We start from the raw sequence: 21,856 nt of genomic DNA, 5'->3' as shown, positions 1-21,856 counted from the left end.
TTATACCTTCGTCCAGATCATTTATGTATATCACAAACAACAGTGGTCCGAGCACGGATCCCTGTGTAACACCACTAGTCACCTTTCTCCATTTTGAGACACTCCCTTCCACCACTACTCTCTGTCTCCTGTTGCCCAGCCAGTTCTTTAACCATCTAGCTAGTACACCCTGAACCCCATATGACTTCACTTTTTCCATCAACCTGCCATGGGAAACTTTATCAAATGCTTTACTGAAGTCCATGTATATGACATCTACAGCCCTTCCCTCATCAATTAACTTTGCCACTTCCTCAAAGAATTCTATTAGGTTTGTAAGACATGACCTTCCCTGCACAAAACCATGCTGCCTATCACTGATAAGTCTATTTTCTTCCAAATGTGAATAGATCCTATCCCTCAGTATCTTCTCCAACAGTTTGCCTACCACTGACGTCAAGCTCACAGGTCTATAATTTCCTGGATTATCTCTGCTACCCTTCTTAAACAACGGGACAACATTAGCAATTCTCCAGTCCTCCGGGACCTCACCCGTGCTCAAGGATGCTGCAAAGATATCTGTTAAGGCCCCAGCTATTTCGACCCTCGCTTCCCTCAGTAACCTGGGAAAGATCCCATCCGGTCCTGGGGACTAGTCCACCTTAATTCCTTTTAGAATACCCAAAACCTCCCCCTTCCTTATGCCGACATGACCTAGAGTATTTAAACATGCATCCCTATATGGCCATACTTTACAGAATCTCCTGTATATATGTGAAACATATCTGGCCATACTTTACAGAATCTCCTGTATTCACTAAGACTTTAAAAAATTGAGTATAGAAATCTTGTCCTAAAGTCGTTCTGGTTTTTACTCTCAAAATCCATCTCCTCATCTTCATTATAGTCCCAGGTTTCTGATAATTACAGTTTTTCCATTTTGACTTTGATTTCAGTTGAATTGCGGGCTTGTTCAATTCTCCGTATATGCAGAACAATTTGAATAAAACGTAACACATTCTAATCACTTTGGTTTGTCAAAATAAATCTTGTAAGTGACACAAAAGCCAAAAACTGCGAATTCTACAAAGGTGAAATAGAAACAGAAAATGCTCAAAATGATCAGTTCTGGCAGTATCTGTGGAGACAGAGAAAAAGAGAAATTTCTAGCAACCTGTCATCAATCTGAAATATTGCCTTTTCTCCACAGATGTTGATTGACCTGGTATGCCTTTCCAGCATTTTCTGTTCTACATTATGGGGCAGCACGGAAGCATAGTGGTTAGCACAGTTGCTTCACATCGCCAGGGTCCCAGGTTTGATTCATGGCTTGGGTCACTGTCTGTGCGGAGTCTGCACATTCGCCCTGTGTCTGCGTGGGTTTCCTCCGGGTGCTCCAGTTTCCTCCCACAGTCCAAATGTGTGCAGGTTAGGTGGATTGGCCATGCTAAATTGCCTCTTGGGTGTCCAAAAAGGTTGGGTGGGGTTACAGGGTTAGGCGGATACGGTGGAGTTGTTGGCTTGGGTGGGGTGCTCTTTCTAAGGGCCGGTGCAGACTCGACAGGCCGAACGGCCTCCTTCTGCACTGTAAATTCTATGACTCTTATGATTTTCAATAACCTTTCTCTGTTGGGCCTAGGAAAGGACCATGGCTGTTGAAATTAAGTTTAATGCAATTTGATTTTTTTTCTCATTAAATTTAATTATCCTTCAGTAAAGCAGAAAAAATTCGCAGAAAAGCCACAGTATTTGGTGTTATATCATTTCATTACAAAGCATATTTTTTAACATTGTAAGTTGCTTTGCTTTTTTTTCTAAAGCAAAGAAAATAACACACCTTCAAATTAGTGAAGAATTACACACTTTTTGAGGTTCATATCTGTATTTTAAGTATAACAAAATAATGCATGATGCATTTACATGTGATATGTGTGTACACTCGTGAAACTGTAAAAAAAAAACCTTTTGGGGGCAATTTAGCGTGGCCAATCCACCGATCCTGCACATCTTTGGGTTGTGGGGTGAGGCCCACGCAGACACTGGGAAAATGTGCAAACTCCAAATCGGCTGGGAGGGAACCCGAGTCCTCTGCGCCACCGTGCCACCCCTGCACGTGAAACTTTGAAGAAATTTGTCTGCTATAGAAGAAAGAAAAAAATCAAACTTTTAACACATTCAAATAAGACTTCCAGGCTCCATAATAGCCATAGAACCAGTTACAGCACAGAAGGAGGCCATTCAGCCCACCTTATCCATGCCATCCCGAGGACACCCAGGTGCCCTTTCTAGCTCTATAGCCCTGTAGCTTACAGCACTTAAGTTGCAGATCGAGGGGGCAGCACGGTGGCACAATGGGTTAGCCCTGCTGCCTCACGGCGCTGAGGTCCCAGGTTCAATCCCGGCTCTGGGTCACTGTGTGGAGTTTGCACATTCTCCCCGTGTTTGCGTGGATCTCGCCCCTACAGCCCAAAGATGTGCAGGGTAGGTGGATTGGCCACGCTAAATGGCCCCTTAATTGGAAAACATGAATTGGGTACTCTAAATTTATTTTAAAAGTTGCAGATCTAGGTACTTTTTAAGAGTGTAGGTCGCTGCCTCCACCACCAGCTCAGGCAGCGAATTCCAGACTCCCACTACCCTCTGCGTAAAAAAGTTCTTCCTCGTGTCCCCTCTAGACATTCTGCCACTTATCTTGAACCTATATGTCCTGGTTCTATAAATTCTCCACCGAGGGGAAACAATTTTATCCTGTCCACTCTATCTCTTCCCTTCATGATTTTGTGCACCTCAATTAAGTCACCCCTCAGCCTTCTTTGTTCCAAGGAAAATAATCCCAACCTATCCAATCTCTCCTCGTAGCCACACTTTTCTAGCCCTGGCAACATTCTTGTAAACCTCTTCTGCACTCTCTCAAGAGTAATTACAGCCTTCCCGTGGTGACCAGAATTGCACACAATACTCCAGTTGTGGCCTCACCAGTGTTTTATACAATTCCAACATTATATCCTTACTTTTATATTCTATACCTCAGCCACTGAAAGAGCCATTAGTGTTTCATCAGGTTTTGTTTTTGTTTTATTGGCTCATGGTAACATTTAACCACATTTTAAAACACATCTGGTTAGCATTAATATTTTCTAAAGAAGTATTGATAAAATAGTAATAACATATTTAGTTTTGGATTGTGATTTAAAACTTAATTGAGCACTGTGTCAAACAACAACATTGGATTCGTCAAATCTCATATTTTGGAGCTGATCTCTTTGGCAACATGAAGCCACTGATTTTTAAAACTTGTATATTCAAGCAGTTCATTAGAGTGTGTTAGAAATAGATTAGAAGTAGAAATAATATAATTAGAATAGTGAGACAGCAGGCCACAAATGGGAAGATTTAAGATGCTTAGCATTTCATATGTCCATAAAAAATTGGAATGTTTATTTTTGTTGTATGAAACTAATGTATAATCAGAATAAAATTGCTGATATTGGATTATAGTAGTGTATTGGTTATGTTACTCGATTGAAAATTCAGAGAATATGAGCTGTAATGGCAGTTTGAGAATTTTAATTTGGATTTTTTTTTTAAAAAGCCAGCATCAATATGATGAAACTAACAGATTGTCAGAAAAACCCACTTGTTCAGTAATGTTCTTTAGGAACAAAACCTGTCAATCTTGCTCTAAATGGTATATATCTAACTCCACCCTCCCATGTAAGTGGTTCACTCACATGCCATTTGAAGTGGCCTAACAAGATTTCCGGTTGTGACCATGGAGTGAGCAGTCACACACAAGGCAGCTCCCGCTTAAAGGCACAGAAAAGATCTCTTTATATCCGATACTGGGTGGAATTTTGATGAAAAGGCATAGGTGAATGTTGGAGTAGTTTCCCCCGGGAGTGGTATGTCTGCTGGCTATCGGATCCAGCAGAAAACAGTGAGAGTTGGCTGAGCCTTTGCTGCAGCAGGTGGGGGGGGAAGGGCTGATGCAAGCTGGAAATCCCCAGATGGAGGAGCTGATGGCGTTGAAGTGGCCTAACAAGTTGTTCAATTAGGACCACTTGGGATAGGCTTCAACTTCTAACCTCATCAGGTAGCATCCACACAATAGCACTGATTTTAGCAGTTTTGACATTTGAGAGATCTCAAGATTTCTCCGAATGAATTGATGGTGCTTCCCACACCCTATCCTCCATTTTCTCCCCTCCTCAGAAAATGGTGACTCATGCTTGACATACAATGCCATCAAGATGGCACCTTGCCCAAGTGATCAAATTTGAAGTTAGACAATGAATATCAGGGACAATAGCTGAAGCCAGTCCATTGTTACAAAAGATTCCTGAAAGGTGCATATTCTCCCATTTGGAGGTATGATCCATAACAGCAACTCTTGCTCGTGTTTCCCTACTTAGTCTGAGGGTGCTTAAGCTGTTCTCCAATCGAAAGGATCATCAGCAGCAGCGACTCATTCACTTTTTTCCCTCCTTAGTCTGTGGATGCTTAACCTATGTATAGCGGCCCCATTATTGCCCTGTTCAGACCAGTTAGATCAAAATAGATTAATCTTCATTGCTTTGTATAGGCCAGTACCAGCACATTATGTGCCTTCAAAAATACAATCCCCGCTCCTTCAGTTTTGGAGGTTTAACAGTCAAATTACACAGAAAATAAGGGCAAGAGTAGGCCATTCGGCCCATCAAGTCTGCTCCACCAATCATTATCATGGCTAATCATCCAACTCAGTATCCTGGCCTCACATTCCCTCCCCATATCCTTTGATCCTTTTAGCCCCCAAATATCTAACTCCTTCTTGAAAATGCAACGGCTTTCTGTGGTAGCAAATTTCACAGGCTCACCACTCTCTGGGTGAAGAAGTTTCTCCTAATCTCAGTCCTAAATTGTTTACCCCTTATCCTTAGACTGGAACTCTTGGTTCTGGACTCCACTGCCATCGGGAACATCCTTCCTTCTACCCTGTCTAGTCATGTTAGAATTTCTATGAGATCTTCCTCCCCCTCACTCTTCTGAACTCCAACGAATATAATCTGAACCGACTCAATCTCTGTCAGTCTCGCCATCCCAGGAATCAGTCTGGTATGCCTTCACTGCACTCCCCTATAGCAAGAACATCCTTGTTCAGATAAGGAGACCAAAACTGTGTTGGTGCTTTGTGTTTATTTTTTGGTGAATTCTTATTTATCCAATTCTGTCCCTTCTATGTTGCTTTGGGAATAATCAAGACCATTTGACTGATAAATATGTTAAGCTAATGATGTGTATGTGACTCATTGTAAATAAGAACTGCTCTATTCAGGTTTCCATCTTTTTTACAGCGTGAAAAGTGGTCAAATACGAAATATAGAATCAGCAAAAGTCTCCATGGTTGGTCAAGTAAAACTGTAAGTTACTTATTAACATAGTCTCTGGCTAGTATTAGCAGGAAAATAAATTTGCCTGGTCACAAGGAACCTTTAATTCTGTGTGGTATTTTATGTGGACCTTGAGAGGATTGTTATCACTAAGGAGGTAGTGATGGGCAAGCTAATGGGGCTAAAGGTAGACAAGTCTTCAGGCCCTGATGGAATGCATCCCAGAGTGCTGAAAGAGATGGCTAGGGAAATTGCAAATGCACTAGTGATAATTTACCGAGATTCACTAGACTCTGGGTTGGTCCCGGTGGATTGGAAATTAGCAAACGTGACACCACTGTTTAAAAAGGAGGTAGGCAGAGAGCAGGTAATTATAGGCCAGTGAGCTTACCTTCGGTAGTAGGGAAGATGCTGGAATTTATCATCAAGGAAGAAATAGCGAGGCATCTGGATAGAAATTGGCCCATTGGGCAGACGCAGCATAGGTTCATAAAGGGCAGGTCGTGCCTAACTAATTTAGTGGAATTTTTTGAGGACATTACCAGTGCAGTAGATAACGGGGAGCCAATGAATGTGGTATATCTGGATTTCCAGAAAGCCTTTGACAAGGTGCCACACAAAAGGTTGCTGCAAAAGATACGGATGCATGGCATTAAGGGTAAAGTAGTAGCATGGATAGAGAATTGGTTAATTAATAGAAAGCAAAGAGTGGCGATTAATGGGTGTTTCTCTGGTTGGCAATCAGTAGCTAGTGGTGTCCCTCAGGGATCCGTGTTGGGTTCACAATTTACATCGATGATTTGGAGTTGGGGACCAAGGGCAATGTGTCCAAGTTTGCAGATGACACTAAGATGAGTGGTGAAGCGAAAAGTGCAGAGGATACTGGAAGTCTGCAGAGGGATTTGGATAGGTTAAGTGAATGGGCTAGGGTCTGGCAGATGGAATACAATGTTGACAAATGTGACGTTATCCATTTTGGTAGGAATAACAGCAAACGGGATTATTATTTAAATGATAAAATATTAAAGCATGCTGCTGTGCAGAGAGACCTGGGTGTGCTAGTGCATGAGTCACAGAAAGTTGATTTACAGATGCAACAGGTGATTAAGGCGGCAAATGGAATTTTGTCCTTCATTGCTACAGGGATTGAGTTTAAGACTAGGGAGGTCATGCTGCAATTGTATAAGGTGTTAGTGAGGCCACACCTGGAGTATTGCGTTCAGTTTTGGTCTCCTTACTTGAGAAAGGATGTACTGGCACTGGAGGGTGTGCAGAGGAGATTCACTAGGTTAATCTCAGAGCTGAAGGGGTTGGATTACGAGGAGAGGTTGAGTAGACTGGGACTGTACTCGTTGGAATTTAGAAGGATGAGGGGGGATCTTACGGAAACATATAAAATTATGAAGGGAACAGATAGGATAGATGCGGGCAGGTTGTTTCCACTGGCAGGTGAAAGCAGAACTATGGGGCATAGCCTCAAAATAAGGGGAAGTAGATTTAGGACTGAGTTAAGGAGGAACTTCTTCACCCAAAGGGTTGTGAATCTATGGAATTCCTTGCCCAGTGAAGCAGTTGAGGCTCCCTCATTAAATGTTTTTAAGGTAAAGATAGATAGTTTTTCAAGAATAAAGGGATTAAGGGTTATGGTGTTCGGGCTGGAAAGTGGAGCTGAGTCCACAAAATATCAGCCATGACCTCATTGAATGGTGGAGCAGGCTCGAGGGGCCAGATGGCCTATTCCTGCTCCTAGTTCTTATGTTCTGGGTCACTGTCCGTGTGGAGTTTGCACATTCTCCCCGTGTTTGCGTGGGTTTCGGCCCCACAACCCAAAGATGTACAGGGTAGGTGGATTGGCCGTGCTTAATTGCCCCTTAATTGGGGAAAAAATGAATGGGTACTCTGAATTAATTTTGTTTTTAAGAAAAAAAAATTATCTTCTCCATGTTTAACTGCAGCTCTGCAGTTTAACAAAAATCAACAGCATATAAACAGTTGAGGGGCCAAGAGAGGAGGAGGAGAGATGCAGCTGGATGTCATTGCTTGCTTATGGAAGTAGACTCCATCTTAGCAGATGCTATTGTCAAGAAGGCATATAGATGTGAAAGACCTGTTGTAATTATCTGCTCATTGAAATTTTCATAATTGTGGAACCCTTTATTATTTTATACTTTATTTTAATTGCCTGTGACTGTTAACAATTATGATTACTTGTTTATTTGCATCTTTGTCACAATTCACTGCCTGCTGCCATGATGAGTTTTCAATAAACCAATTATCTACCAAATAAGAAGAGGGTGAACTCATGGGGAACTCTGGGTGTAAAGGTCAATGCTGAAGGGCTGTAGTTATAAGTGAAAATGGGGAGTGCAGTTGAGTTATTGATGGAGAATGGTGTGATCAACCATGCCAAAGGTTGCAGATAGTTTTAGGAGAGAAAATGTACCACATACATGCACAGAATATCGCTCGTGACTTTGTGTCGGGCTGTTTTGGTACAGTGAAAGTTGTGGAAGAGATGAGCATGAATATGGGAGATTGAAGTTGGTATACTAGTTTGCAAGGAGAGAGGAATCGAGAGTGAAGGAGAGTGGGTAGGAAAACTTGGTTAAGAGGGCAGTTGGTACTGTATTAAAATAACAGGGGCTTATCTGTGTTCTCTAGAATGATCCTAGAGTCCTACCTCTCAATTTAGTACCTTGTGCCATTGTTTTCACAAAGTCTCGTAAAATTACTTTCCATTGTACACCAGATTCATAAATATAATGAGCCAATTTTTAGTGCTCCAAGTCAGTACTCTAATGGGGTAATAGAAATCCAGCAGTAATTAGTTCCAGCAGATCTCTCAGTTTCTAGTTCAACTTGAGAAACTGTCCAGTATCTTCTGGCTTATTGTATTGTGTCTGAAACTCCTGTCTGAAGGTTCGTAACTAGTTGCTGTGAAGTGTGTAGAAGTGGCTTGGGTGACTTTCCCACTAGATTTATTAACCTATCATAAATCCCTCTTTCCAGTTCACCACAATGAAACAATTGAGATGATGCTGTTGTGTCGGGTCAATGGTGATAAATATTTGGTCATCATATTTTGGTCCAGTTGATTTCTGTGAAATACAGAAAACCTATAGTTCAGAACATAAGAATTAGGGGCAGGAGTAGAAAACAGGACCCAACGGGATGGCTGTGCTTCACAGCTCCAGGGTGCTTGGGTCACTGTCTGTACAGAGTCTGCACGTTCACCCAGTGTCTGTGTGGGTTTCCTCCGGGTGCTCCAGTTTCCTCCCACAGTCCAAAGATGTGAAGGCTAGGTGGATTGGCCAAGCTAAATTGCCCTTAGTATCCAAAAAGGTTAGGTGGGTTAACTGGGTTACGGGGATAGGGTGGAGGCGTGGGGCCTCTTTCCAAGGGCTGGTGCAGACTCGATGGGCAATGGCCTCCTTCTGCACTGTACATTCTGTGACTCCTAATCCGACTTTTCTTTTTGCAACGTTGTAAGCCTCTTCTTTTAACCAATTGCTATCCTTAACTTCCTGAGTGAACCACGGATGGGCCCTTTGTTGGAACTGTTGGTTTTCCTCTTCTTGAAGAGATCTTTGTTCCTCTCATGTTATCTTCCCTTTTTCAGCTCCGGTCAAAAGCTCCAGCCTGCATACTGTATTTCTCTTTTGGTTACAGATGAAACCAGCAGCTTGATCGCTGACTTTCCTAATAGACCTTCGGGCAGCCAATAAACTAACTCAGTAATAAGTCTTATAACACCAGGTTAAAGTCCAACAGGTTTGTTACAAACACTAGCTTTCGGAGCACTGCTCCTTCCTCAGGTGAATGAGGAAGGAGCAGTGCTCCGAAAGCTAGTGGGCGAAATTCTCCCCCCCCCACGACGGGTGGGAGAATAGCGGGAGGGCCTTCCCGACTTTTTTGACGCCCTCCCGCTATTCTCCCGCCCCCCCCCCCGCCGAAATCCCGACACGAATCGCTGCCGCCGTTTTTTTTACGGCCGGCAGCGATTCACAGCTGTTAGAAGGGCCGAAGTCCCAGCCCTTTACGACCTTTTTACGAACGGCAAACACACCTGGTCCTGCCGTTCGTAAAAACGTCGTGACCACCTGGAAAAAAATAACCATGGCACCGATTGGCACGGCAGTACCACGGCCGTGCCAAGGGTGCCATGGGCCCGCGATCGGTGCCCACCGATCGCGGGCAGCGGGCCCGATGCCCGCGGACTATTTGTCCTTCCGCCGCCCCGCAGTATCAATACGCGGGGCGGCTGAGGGGCAACCCGGACCGCGCATGCGCGGATTTCGCGCAAAAACGCGATGACGTCACCCGCGCATGCGCGGGTGGAGTCTTCCCACCTGCGCATGCGCGGCTGACGTCATATGACGCGTCAGCCGGCGCTAAGTCCGACAAGCGGGCTTAACGATTTTCGTTAAGCCCGACTTGTCGGAGCCTCCGACGTCGGGCTGCTAGCCCCGACGGGGGACCAGAATCGGTCCCCCGTCGGGAAGGGGCGCGATGCCGTAAAACCCGCCCGGGTTTTACGGCAGTTTGACGATTTCTCCCGTTTTGGGAGAATTTCGCCCAGTGTTTGTAACAAACCTGTTGGACTTTAACCTGGTGTTGTAAGACTTCTTACTGTGCTCACCCCAGTCCAACGCCGGCATCTCCACATCAATAAACTAACTACCATGGGATTCCCCTAGAAATGAATTCCTGCTGTTCCCAAATTAATCAGGGAATCTCAATAGATGTTGATGATCACTGGGATCAAATGTCCATTGTTTCAAGCAATCTGGATAGATGTGGCCTTTGGATTCTAAGTCCATGTCTTCCAATTCTACTGCTCTTGTGAATTTGACCCATGGGAGCTAAATTTAGTTTACAAATAGAGTTTTAATAAATCTATAACAAGAAACTTGCATGCGGAAATAATCCAAATTCCAGAAAAGGTACATACTTGCCCATTCTGAATTGTTTTATTTGCAGACATGAGGATGACAGCAACACTCCAGGGGGCTCCCACTCTGTTGTGGACACTGCTATTCACGAAGAGGAGGAGGAGGAGGAGGAAGAAGAAGGAACAGTAAAGAAGGAGAAAGAACCTGAGTCAAGTCAAAAAATCAAAGAAAGTAAAGCTGAAGTAAGCAATCAGCTGTTGAATTTAAGTGGAAATATGTCTGCATCTAGTCAGCTGTTTTTTAAAATTATTTTCCTGATTATATCTTTTGCTATTTTTGGACCTAAAGATATTCCTGTTATTAAAGTTGCATGTTTTTTCTGGAAATTAAAAATGCCCAGTAAGTGATTAACTCTTCAAATCACATTTTAAATTCAGTTTGCATTAAAAATGTTAAAATGTAAAGCTTGCTAAATTTATTTAAGTGGCCATGTAGTGTTCTCACAGAATCGTATATTTAGTAACATTCATCAAGGGTTCAGATTTGATTCCAGGTCTCATTGATGTAACACAATTACTTTCTCTTTTAAATTATTTAACTGGTCCTGCTTAATCCTCCAGTTTAAGCCTAAATTAGAGGTGATCAGAGTCATACTTCTGTCTCCCTTTGTATTTTGTTCCTCCACTTCTCTTTCTGCCAACACCTTTCATTCAATCCTCCAGACGCTCTGAAGACATTAAATCCTTACTGGTATATTATTATTAAAAAATATATTTTTATTGGCATTTGGAATAAGAAAACAGTGTTTTGCATATAAATAACAATATAACAACGATAATAGTAAGTAACAAAATAGAAATGTGAAAACATGACCCCTTCGCTGTCACCATAACCATGACTGAGGTCCCAATACTATTTTACATTTTTACAGTAGTGTTAACTTTTACAGTATTTTGACTGGTTTTTACTGGGGCTCCTACCGCTTGGCGGCAGGGGTTGGCCCCAGCTTTATCCACATATTTACAAATATTGTTGGGATCCTTCCCCTCGCTTGCCGGTTGTGTTCATTTCATATAAACAAACATAGAAAATAGAAGCAGGAGAAGGCCATTCAGCCCTTCGAGCCTGCCCTGCCATTCATTATGATCATGGCTGATCATCAAGTTCGATACCCTGATCCTGCCTCTCTTTCCTCCTCTTCCCCCCCCCCCCTTCCCCCATATCTCTTTAGACCCAAGAACTATATCTAATTCTTTATTGAAATTACACAACACATTTGCCTACTTTCTGTGGTAGCAAATTTCACAGATCTGCTATTCTCTGGATGAAAAAATTTCTTCTCGCCTCAATCCCAAAGGTTTACCCCTAATCCTCAAAATATGACCCTGAGTTCTGAACTCCCCCACCGTCGGGAACATTCTTTCTGAATCTACCCTGTCTAATCCTGTTAGGATTTTACAAGTTTCTATGAGATCCTCTCACTCTTCAAAATCCAATGAATATAGTCCTAACTGGCTTAGTCTCTCCTCATATGACAGTCACACCAACCCAGGAATCAGCCTGGTAAACATTCTCTGCACTTCCTCCATAGCAAGAACATCCTTCCTCGGGTAAGAACACCAAAACTGCGCACATTACTCCAGGTGTGACCTCACCAGTGCCCTGGTGGTGGGAGTCCTGTCCCCCCCTTCATCTCCTTACCAGTCCAGCCCTGTAATTGTGTCCAGAAATGTGTGTCCAGGTCTCTGGGGAATGTTTTTGGCTCCTTGCGGAGAAAGTCACACAACTACAGGTACCTAAGCTCATTCCCTGTCGGCATTTGGAGCCTTGGCAATGCAATAGTTATGGTATTATACTCTATTATTATTTCCTCAATGAAAATACAACAGCAGCACCTCCCAAATTACTTTTTAACCAGCTCCAGTGTACCTTCATAGAAACAATCATGTCCATCATGTCAGATCTTTGAACAAATTATTCCAACTTCCTCCACTTTTCCCCAATAACCCCATAAATTGTTGCTTTGGTAAATCATGTTAAACATATGTTTACCACCGCCCCACCCCAAGTAAACTATCTGAGAATTCATCATTTTTGCTGTGTTTACGGCTTAATGGATTATTTCTGTTCCATTCTCTGGCTAAAAGTTCTAGGCTGACTAATTGTGCAATGGTATTTAATGTTTATTTTTTCAGTACATATGGCGTATTGAGCTGTCCAAAACTGAGAAGTACTGGGAGGGGTGGTTCAAAGGACTATCGAACCTCTTTCTCAGCTGCCCAATCCCAAAACTACTATTACTAGCAGGTATATATATTCTTAATCTAACTTTGGTTCCTATTTGAAAACTGTTTATAAATCTTCTCTTAACTAATTTCAATAATCCATCTAACAGTGCATTTTCCTGTTGCAGGTGTTGACAGATTGGATCGAGATCTTACAATTGGCCAAATGCAAGGTAGTAATATTGACTTAGTCATTTGGTAGTGCTGGTTGGGCATCCCTTATCCAAAATGCTTGGGGCCAAAAGCGTCTCAGATTCCAGAATGTTCTGACTTTTGGACTACCTGTTATTACCTATATAATGCTCATCCAACAGGGATGGGTCCCAAGTCCAAGCACAAAATTCATTTATATTTAATTTACAAATTCAACAAGTTGCCACAATTCAATGTGCAATATTTTTAATCATTAAATAATAAGATATATATATTGAACCACAATTAATTCCACTTAAGTCAAGCAAGGTTTAGTAAATTCATTACGGGAATTAAATTCAAATTTATTTTTTAATATTTTATTTGGGCAATTTCATAAAAACAAACCATGGCAGAAGAAAAATCGTTCAACATTGTAAATAACCAACAACCGCTCCCCACCATCGCCCCCTTCTCCTATCCTGTGAACGAACCCATCAACCGACCCCCTCAGGACGAAGTTGACCTTCTCCAGCCTCCGGAATTCTGCCAGGTCACTCACCCACACCCCCGCTTTTGGCGGCTCTGAGTCCTTCCATCCCAGCAAGATCCGTCTCCGGGTTATCAGGGAGGCAAAGGCCAAGCCATCGGCCACCCCCCAGCACCTTGGGCATTACGTCCGCAAACCCCTGCCAGAACCCTTTTAGCTTCAGACATGCCCAAAACATGTGGACGTGATTCATGGGCCTCCCCGCGCGCCACCCACTCCTATTCTCTATCCCATCAAAAAAACCTACTCATCTGCGCTACCGTTGTGCTCTATGAATTACCTTAAACTAAATGAGGCTTAGCCTCGCACACTACGAGGGTGCATTCACCGCCACCCTCCCCCTGGTCGGGCCTCAGCCCACATCCCAGCCTCCACCTCCCCTCCCAGCTCCTTCTCCCACTTACGCTTTATATTCCCCACCAGCGCCCCCACTCAGTCCATCAACTCCTTGTAGACCTTGGACACCTTCCCCTCCCTTATCGCCTTTGACAGTACCTTATCCTGCAACCCAGGAAAAGATGGCACCTCTCTCCTCACAAAGTCCCAGACATACAGGTACTTAAAACCATTCCCTCTGGGCAGATCATACTCTTTCTTCAGGTCCTCCAACTTTGCAAATCTGCCCCCTATAAACAGGTCGCCGAATCGCTCATTCTCTGCCTGCCGCCACCCCAGAATCTTCGCATCAAGCCCTCCTGGTGTTGACATATGGTTGTAACACAGCGGGGCCCAGACCAAGGCCCCCTCCAGTCCCAAGTGCTACCTCCACTGCCCCCACACCCTCCAAGGCCTTCACCACCACTGATCTGACAAAGTGCTTGGCCGGCGAGAACTGCAGAGGCACTGTTAACAATGCCCTTAAGGGACAAAAGAGGCCAGTAAGGGAATAGGGCCACAAAGTGCCACAGACAAGGGCTCGAAACAGGGAACTGCTGCAAGCACCCACCCAGTACGGTCTGTGGGTGAAGGGGCCCCCCGGAGTGCAGGGGACTACCCGCGTGGCGGACACAAAGTGGACGGCCATGGCGGGTGTCCCCGGGACAAGGGGGAACCCCGGAGCGCAGGGACCCGACCGCATGGGGAGAGCAGTGATAGTGGACATCCTGGACGGCCCCCTAACATAGGGAAACCCCAGAGGGCAGGGGCGCGTCCACCGGACAAATATGGTTAACCCCACAGGAGCAAGGGGGCAGAAGCCCCCCACCAGAATAGTCACCTGGAACGTAAGGGGACTTAACGGCCCAGTGAAGAGATCTAGAGTCCTCACCCACCTTAGAAACATGAGGGCCGACATAGTCTTCCTCCAAGAGACGCACTTGAGGGAGCAGGACCAACTGCGGGTAAGAAAGGGCTGGGTGGGACAAACCTATCATTCCTGTTATGGGGCAAGGGCCAGGGGGGTGGCGATCCTGATTGGCAAGAGGACAATGTTTAGGGCGACAAAGACGGTTACGGACCCAGGGGGACGGTATGTCATGGTCAGCGGGGCCCTGGATGGGGCGCCGGTAGTTCTAGTTAACGTGTACGCGCCCAACTGGGACGACACGAGCTTCATCCAAAAGACCATGGCAGAAATCCCGGACATAGCGACGCACCGACTAATCATGGGGGGGGACTTCAACTGTGTACAGGACCCAACGACGGACAGATCAAACCCCAGAACGGGGAAAACCTCAAACATGGCAAGGGAACTCAGCCACTATATGGAGCAGATGGGAGCAGTAGACCCCTGGAGATTCGCCCACCCGGGGGAGAAAGAATTCTCTTTCTTCTCCCCAGTACACAACGTGTACACCAGAATTGACTTCTTTGTGGTGGGGAAAACGGTGCTTCCAGAGATAGACAAGGTGGAATACTCCGCAATTGTGATATCAGACCACGCTCCACACTACATGGATGTGCGGCTAGAGACGGGAAGGGCCCAGCGCCCCAAATGGAGGTTGGACGGTGCCTTACTAGCTGACAAGGCCTTCAGCGAAAGGATAGCGCAGGCCATAGCGGAGTACACTGAGATCAACCAAAACGGGGAGGTCTCACCCTCCACGTTCTGGGAAGCGCTTAAGGCCGTACTAAGAGGGGAAATCATAGCCTACAAAGCGCAAAGAGATAGGGAGGAAAGGGTGGCTAGGCAGAAGCTGGTCGACTCCATACTGGAGGTAGACCATAAATACTCCGAGGCCCCGACTGTAGAACTCCTGGCGGAGAGAAAAGAATTACAAAGGAACTTTGACCTGCTCTCCACCAGGAAAGCAGTACACCAACTCCGCCAGGCACGCGGGGCCCTATACGGACACGGAGACAAAGCCAGCCGCCTGTTGGCCCACCAGCTGAGAAAGCAGGCAGCCAGCAGAGAAATTGCGCAAATCAGAGATACCAGAGGCACGTTGGAAACAGAACCAGAGAAGATTAACAAAACCTTCAAGGCCTTCTACCAAGAGCTGTACACCTCAGAGCCCCCAACGGGGAAGGCTGGGATGAACCGGTTTCTTGACGGACTGAACATACCAGTTGTGGGAGAGGGCAGAAAACGGGATCTGGAAGCACCACTAGCACTGGGAGAGATCATGGAGAGCATTAGCTCCATGCAGGCGGGGAAGGCGCCGGGACCGGACGGATTCCCGGCGGACTTCTACAAAAAATTTGCGACAGCGCTGGCCCCGCACATGCGGGAGATGTTCACAGACTCGCTAGCTAGGGGCACGTTGCCACCCACGTTAGCACAGGCCTCAATCTCGCTGATACCTAAGAAAGACAAAGACCCAACGGAATGTGGGTCATACAGACCCATATCTCTGCTGAATGCAGACGCCAAAATACTGGCCAAAATCCTAGCCAAAAGGCTAGAAGACTGTGTACCTGAGGTGGTCACAGAGGACCAGACGGGCTTTGTCAAAGGTAGACAGCTGACCGCGAACATCAGGCGCCTGCTGAACGTGATAATGACCCCCTCCGGGGAGAGAACACAAGAGGTGATCGTCTCCCTGGACGCAGAAAAGGCCTTCGACAGAGTCGAATGGATATACCTCATAGAGGTACTGGAGCGGTTCGGGCTTGGAACAGGGTTCACCGCTTGGGTAAAGCTCCTGTACAACGCTCCCATGGCGAGTGTACAGACCAACAATACCAACTCCCAATACTTCCAGCTGCACAGGGGCACCAGACAAGGATGCCCACTGTCCCCGCTGCTGTTCGCACTAGCAATCGAACCGCTAGCAATCGCGCTCAGGGCAGCAAAAAATTGGAGGGGGATCCGAAGGGGAGGTAGAGAGCACAGAGTCTCACTCTATGCGGATGATCTGCTCCTCTATATCTCGGACCCACAAAGCAGCATGGACGGAATCATCGCGCTCCTGAAAGAGTTTGGAGCCTTCTCGGGCTACAAACTCAACATGAGCAAAAGTGAGATCTTCCCATTACACCCGCAAGGGGGGGGGGGGGGGGGCAGCACTAAAGGGGCTGCCGTTCAAACAAGCCCGAAATAAATTCCGCTACCTGGGGATCCAAATAGCCCATGACTGGAAAGGGATCCACAAATGGAACCTCACCAGCCTGACGGAGGAAGTTAAAAAGGACCTGCAAAGATGGAACACACTCCCGCTCTCCCTCGCGGGGAGAGTTCAGACGATCAAAATGAACGTACTGCCCAGGTTCCTCTTCCTGTTTAGATCCATTCCGATCTACATCCCCAAGGCCTTTTTCAAAGCGCTGGACAAACTCATCATGGCGTTCGTATGGGGGGGTAAAAATGCTAGGATCCCAAAGAAGGTCTTACAAAAAACAAAAACCAGGGGAGGGTTAGCCCTCCCGAATCTACAATTCTACCACTGGGCAGCAACAGCCGAGCGAGTAAGGGGATGGATCCAGGAGCCAGAAGCTGAGTGGGTGCGTGCGGAGGAGGCCTCCTGCATGGGAACCTCCCTCCGGGCCCTCGCCACGGCAGCACTCCCATCCCCACCCAAAAAACACTCCAGCAGCCCAGTGGTGACAGCCACCCTCCAATCCTGGAACCAACTGCGGCAGCAACTTGGCCTGACCAAAATGTCGAACAGGGCTCCCATCTGCAACAACCATAGGTTCAAACCAGCACTGACCGACGCCACCTTCAAAAGGTGGAGGCAGGACGGGGGGACACTGACAGTCAGGGACCTATACACGGACGACAGGATCGCAACACTGGACGAACTGACAGAGAAATTTCAGCTAGCTGGGGGGAACGAGCTACGGTACCTGCAGCTCAAAAACTTCCTACGAAAGGAGACAAGGACGTACCCACAACCGCCACGACAGACACTACTGGAAGACCTACTGGACGCAAGTATCCTAGAGAAAGGGAATTGTAGTGACATGTATGACCGACTGGTAGATAGGGACGACACCGTACTGGACGCAACAAGGAGGAAATGGGAGGACGACCTGGGGATGGAGATCGGGTGGGGACTCTGGAGCGAAGCACTGCATAGGGTCAACTCCACCTCCACGTGCGCAAGGCTCAGCCTGACGCAACTAAAAGTGGTACATAGAGCCCACTTAACAAGAACCCGTATGAGTAGGTTCTTCCCGGAGGTGGAAGACAGATGTGAACGGTGCCAAAGAGGCCCGGCCAACCACGCCCACATGTTCTGGTCTTGCCCCAGACTCGTGGAGTACTGGACAGCCTTCTTCGAGGTAATGTCCAAAGTGGTGGGAGTGAGGGTGGAGCCATGCCCGATAGTGGCGGTCTTCGGGGTTTCAGAACAGCCAGATCTATTCCTGGGGAGGAGGGCGGATGCCCTTGCCTTTGCCTCCCTGATCGCCCGCCGTAGAATCCTGTTTGGCTGGCGGTCAGCAGCACCGCCCAGAGCTGCGGACTGGCTGTCCGACCTCTCGGAATCTCTCCAAATGGAGAAAATCAAATTTGCCATCCGAGGGTCGGACGACGGCTTCCACAGAACGTGGGAGCCATTCATGCAACTGTTCCGGGACCTATTTGTGGCCAATGTACAAGAGGAAGAATAGTCGGGGGAAGGTAGCGGGAGGGGGGGGGGCTACAGGTTCGTTACGGGGGTTCGATGGCTAGCTAAGGCCCAAAACCAAGCTAAATAAACATGTTGAGGGGGGAGGGGGGGGGGGGGGGGGGGGGGGGCGCAGTTACTACTACGAAGATGCTTACCTGTAAATATGTATGTTAATTTTTGCGTGTTTGTTTTTGTCTGTTTTTTTTTGTTTCTCTCTCCTAACAATTTGTAATTTGTTCACTATAAAATACGAAAACTGAATAAAAACATTTATAAAAAAAAAAAAAAACAATGCCCTTAAGCTTGTTCCCCTACAAGAAGCCACCACCATCCGTCCCCTTGCCAACCCCTCCCCCACCATCCATTTCCTAACTATGGCGATGTTCGTCGACCAGTAGTAGTTCATTATGTTCGGCAATGCCAGCCCCCTACCTCGCTCCCGCTCCAAAAAAGCCCCCTGACTCGCGGGATCTTCCCCGCCCGTACTTGGCACCCCCCCCCCCCCCCCCCCCCACAACACCATCTTTCTCCAGTCCCTTGACGCTCTAATCACCATTGCCAGCGGCTCTATTGCCAAGGCAAAGAGCAACGGGGAGAGCGGGCACCCCGCCTCGTCCCCCGATGCAGCCCAAAATATCCAGAACTTACTCCATTCGTCCGCACACTTGTGACACAGCAGCCTGGCCCAGTCCACAAACCACTGCTGGAATCCAAGCCGCCTTAGCACCTCCCACAGTTATCCTCTCCACCCGGTCAAAAGGCTTCTCTGTGTCCATCGCTACTACCACCTTCATTTCCTGCCCCTCCAAAGGCATCATAATTACATTGAGTAGCCTCCTCACATTCCCCAACAGATGCCTCCCTTTTATAAAACCGGTTTGGTCCTCGCCTATCAGCCCCAGGACGCAGTCTTCTATTCGCAATGCCAACAACTTGCCGTCTGTGTTCAGTACCAATATTGGGAAGTACGACGCGCACTGCTCTGGAACCTTGTCCTTTTTCAATATCAGGGAGATGGAAACCTGCGATAGTGTGGGGATGGAGTCCCCTCCCTCTCCCTAGCGTCGTTATACGCCCTCCCCAGCAGTGGCCCCAGGTACCCCCCGAACATTTTATAAAACTCCACCAGAAACCCATCCGGACCTGTGGCCTACCTTGCCTGCATCACGGCATGGTAGCACAGTGATTAGCACAGTTGGTTCACTGCTCCAGGGTCCCAGGTTCGATTTCCCGGCTTGGGTCACTGTCTGAGCGGAGTCTGCACGTTCTCCCCGTGTCTGCGTGGGTTTCCTCCGGGTGTTCCGGTTTCCTCCCACAGTTCAAAGATGTGCAGGTTAGGTGGATTGGCAATGATAAATTGCCCTTCGTGTCCAAAAAGGTTAGGTGAGTTTACTGGGTTACGGAGATGGGGTGGAGATGTGGACTTGGGGTGCTCTTTCCAAGGGCTGGTGCAGACTCGAAGGGCCTCATTCTGCACTGTAAATTCTATGATCACCTCCCTCACCCGATTGAGACCCCCAATCCCTGCACCAACTCCTTGTCCACCCTGGGAAACTCCAGCCCATCTAGCACTCACCCCCCCAATGAACAACCGCTGCGAGTCCCCAGCACCTGTCTCATGAAATGCACATCATCCCAGTTTGGGGCATAAACATTTACCGGGACCATCGGCATCCCCTCCAGCTTCCCACTCACCACTACAAACCCATCCTCGCCTTAATATCCTGTCCCAAATGGAACGCCTGCCCCACCCATCCTTTCCTCAACCTTGCCTAGTCCCCTATCTTTAAGTTCATCTCCTGCAAAAAGGCCACGTCTGCCTTCAGACTCTTCAGGTGCACGAACACAAGTGACCATTTGACCGGCCCATTCAGCTCCCTCATGTTCCACGTGACCAGCCTGGTCAGGGGCTGGGTACAGCACCCCAAACTTCACCCCCTTCTTAAAGAGGGCAGCCTTGACCCGGTTAAACCTGGCCCTCTTTGTCAGTTCTGCCCTCAAGTCCTGACACACCCACTGCTCGTTCCCTTCCCAGGTGCACTTCCTTGTCTGCCTTGCCCAACGAAGGATCTTCTCCTTATCCAGAAAGCGATGCAGCCGCACAACCATCAACCCTTGGTGGCTTGCCCACTTGCGGCCTCCTCATTAGTGGCGTGTACGCTCGGTCGACCTCCAGGGACTGGTCAAAGGCCCCCTCCCCCATCAACTGCTGCAACATTTTGCCCATGTATGAGCCGACCTTTGATGCCTTTGGGCATCCTCACGATCCTAAGATTTTGTTTTCTGGAACGATTCTCCACCTCCTTCAGCCTCTTCTGGGTCTCCCGCATCACTCTCACCTTGGCCACCAACGAGGCCAACTGCTCCTTGTGCTCCCTCATCGCCTCCTCCACTTTCTGGTTTGCCTGGCCCTGTGACTCCAGCCTCTGCTCCACTCTCTTGATTCCTGCTTTGATCGGCTTGACTACTTTGGCCAGGTCTTCCAGGGTCTCCTTCCTCTGCTGCCTGAACTCAACAAGCTGCTCTGTTGACCACTGGGTGGGCAGAACAGTCCCCTTGCTTTCCGTCATCTTGTTCCTTGGCGCACCATGAAGACTCCCCTGTTCCAGCAGCTCAGTCTTCTCGCCCAACTCCTAGTTCATGGAGCCATCCACCAGCCACACCAGAGGAGTAACACCTTCTACATGTACTCCTGCACCTCTTACCAGAGTAGATGACATAAAATACTCATTCTGTGGCCGCCACCAGGAGTCTTAAATTCAGATTTCATGGAAAAGGATGAGGATGCACTGCGCTGGGTGGCTTTATTAAATGTTTCTTGTGTCTTCTGCATCATTAACAGTGTTTTTTGTCAGAGCAATCTCTCTTTGATTTTATAAACTTACATGATTTCTTGTTCCGTTATGAGTGCACGCTGTTCTAGTCCTTCAATAATTCTGTCCCATATTTTCAGCATGATCACAATCGCCTTAATTCCGAACCATTTCCGCTATTTCACCATCAGTCATTGAATGAAGAACTGGAGCTTCATTATCAATGTTGAGAACTTCTTGCATTTCCATTTCCTCCAGCTTATTGATGGCATCCGAGGGTGTTCCTTTTGCATATGTAAGGAGGTCCGATATCATCTTTTCCTCACTTGTCATACAGAATCCTTGAAACTCATCACTTTGTTCATCATTATCATTAAACATAGTCACAGGCCATATGTTGTGCCAGTCATGCACAAGGGTGTCTTTATCTACGGTGTTCTATGAGTTAGCAGCGGCATATATGGCATCTTCACACCCACACCTCTCTTCTCTGCTGCCAACTTGCTGTTCAAGGAATAGTCTTTATATTTACTCTTCATTGAGCTAAGGATATCTTGGTCACATGGCTGAATTAATGAAGTCACATTTGGGGGAAGTAGATAACATAAACATTATTCTTAACAAGAAGTTCAGCTGGGGGATGTGCAGAACATTTGTCAAGGAATAACAAAATTTTGCAGTCAAAATCCAGTCCAGCTTCCCTGCAGTGGGCACGAGCTGCTGGCACAAAATGTTTGTGAAACCAATCAGAAAAGATGTCCCTGGTGATCCATGCCCTCTTGTTTGAGTAATAATGGACCAGTAAGGTATTCCTTCCTTTAAAACAGCGAGGGCGCATGCTC

At 46.9% G+C, this 21,856-nt stretch overlaps 1 protein-coding gene across 10 annotated transcripts in view; it reads left to right on the top strand.

Moving 5' to 3' along the window:
- Positions 1-21,856, top strand: part of ppme1 (protein phosphatase methylesterase 1) — a 78,189-nt gene that overhangs the window by 47,229 nt on the left and 9,104 nt on the right. For all 10 annotated transcript variants that reach the window (XM_038819202.1, XM_038819203.1, XM_038819200.1 and 7 more), the window contains 4 exons: positions 5,313-5,378; positions 10,329-10,482; positions 12,436-12,547; positions 12,654-12,698. In XM_038819202.1, the coding sequence (XP_038675130.1) occupies positions 5,313-5,378; positions 10,329-10,482; positions 12,436-12,547; positions 12,654-12,698 (377 nt within the window). The remainder of the gene's footprint in view (positions 1-5,312; positions 5,379-10,328; positions 10,483-12,435; positions 12,548-12,653; positions 12,699-21,856) is intronic.

Source organism: Scyliorhinus canicula, chromosome 14, assembly GCF_902713615.1.
Source record: "Scyliorhinus canicula chromosome 14, sScyCan1.1, whole genome shotgun sequence".
Taxonomy (NCBI): domain Eukaryota; kingdom Metazoa; phylum Chordata; class Chondrichthyes; order Carcharhiniformes; family Scyliorhinidae; genus Scyliorhinus; species Scyliorhinus canicula.
This window is presented reverse-complemented; position numbering and strand designations above follow the sequence as displayed.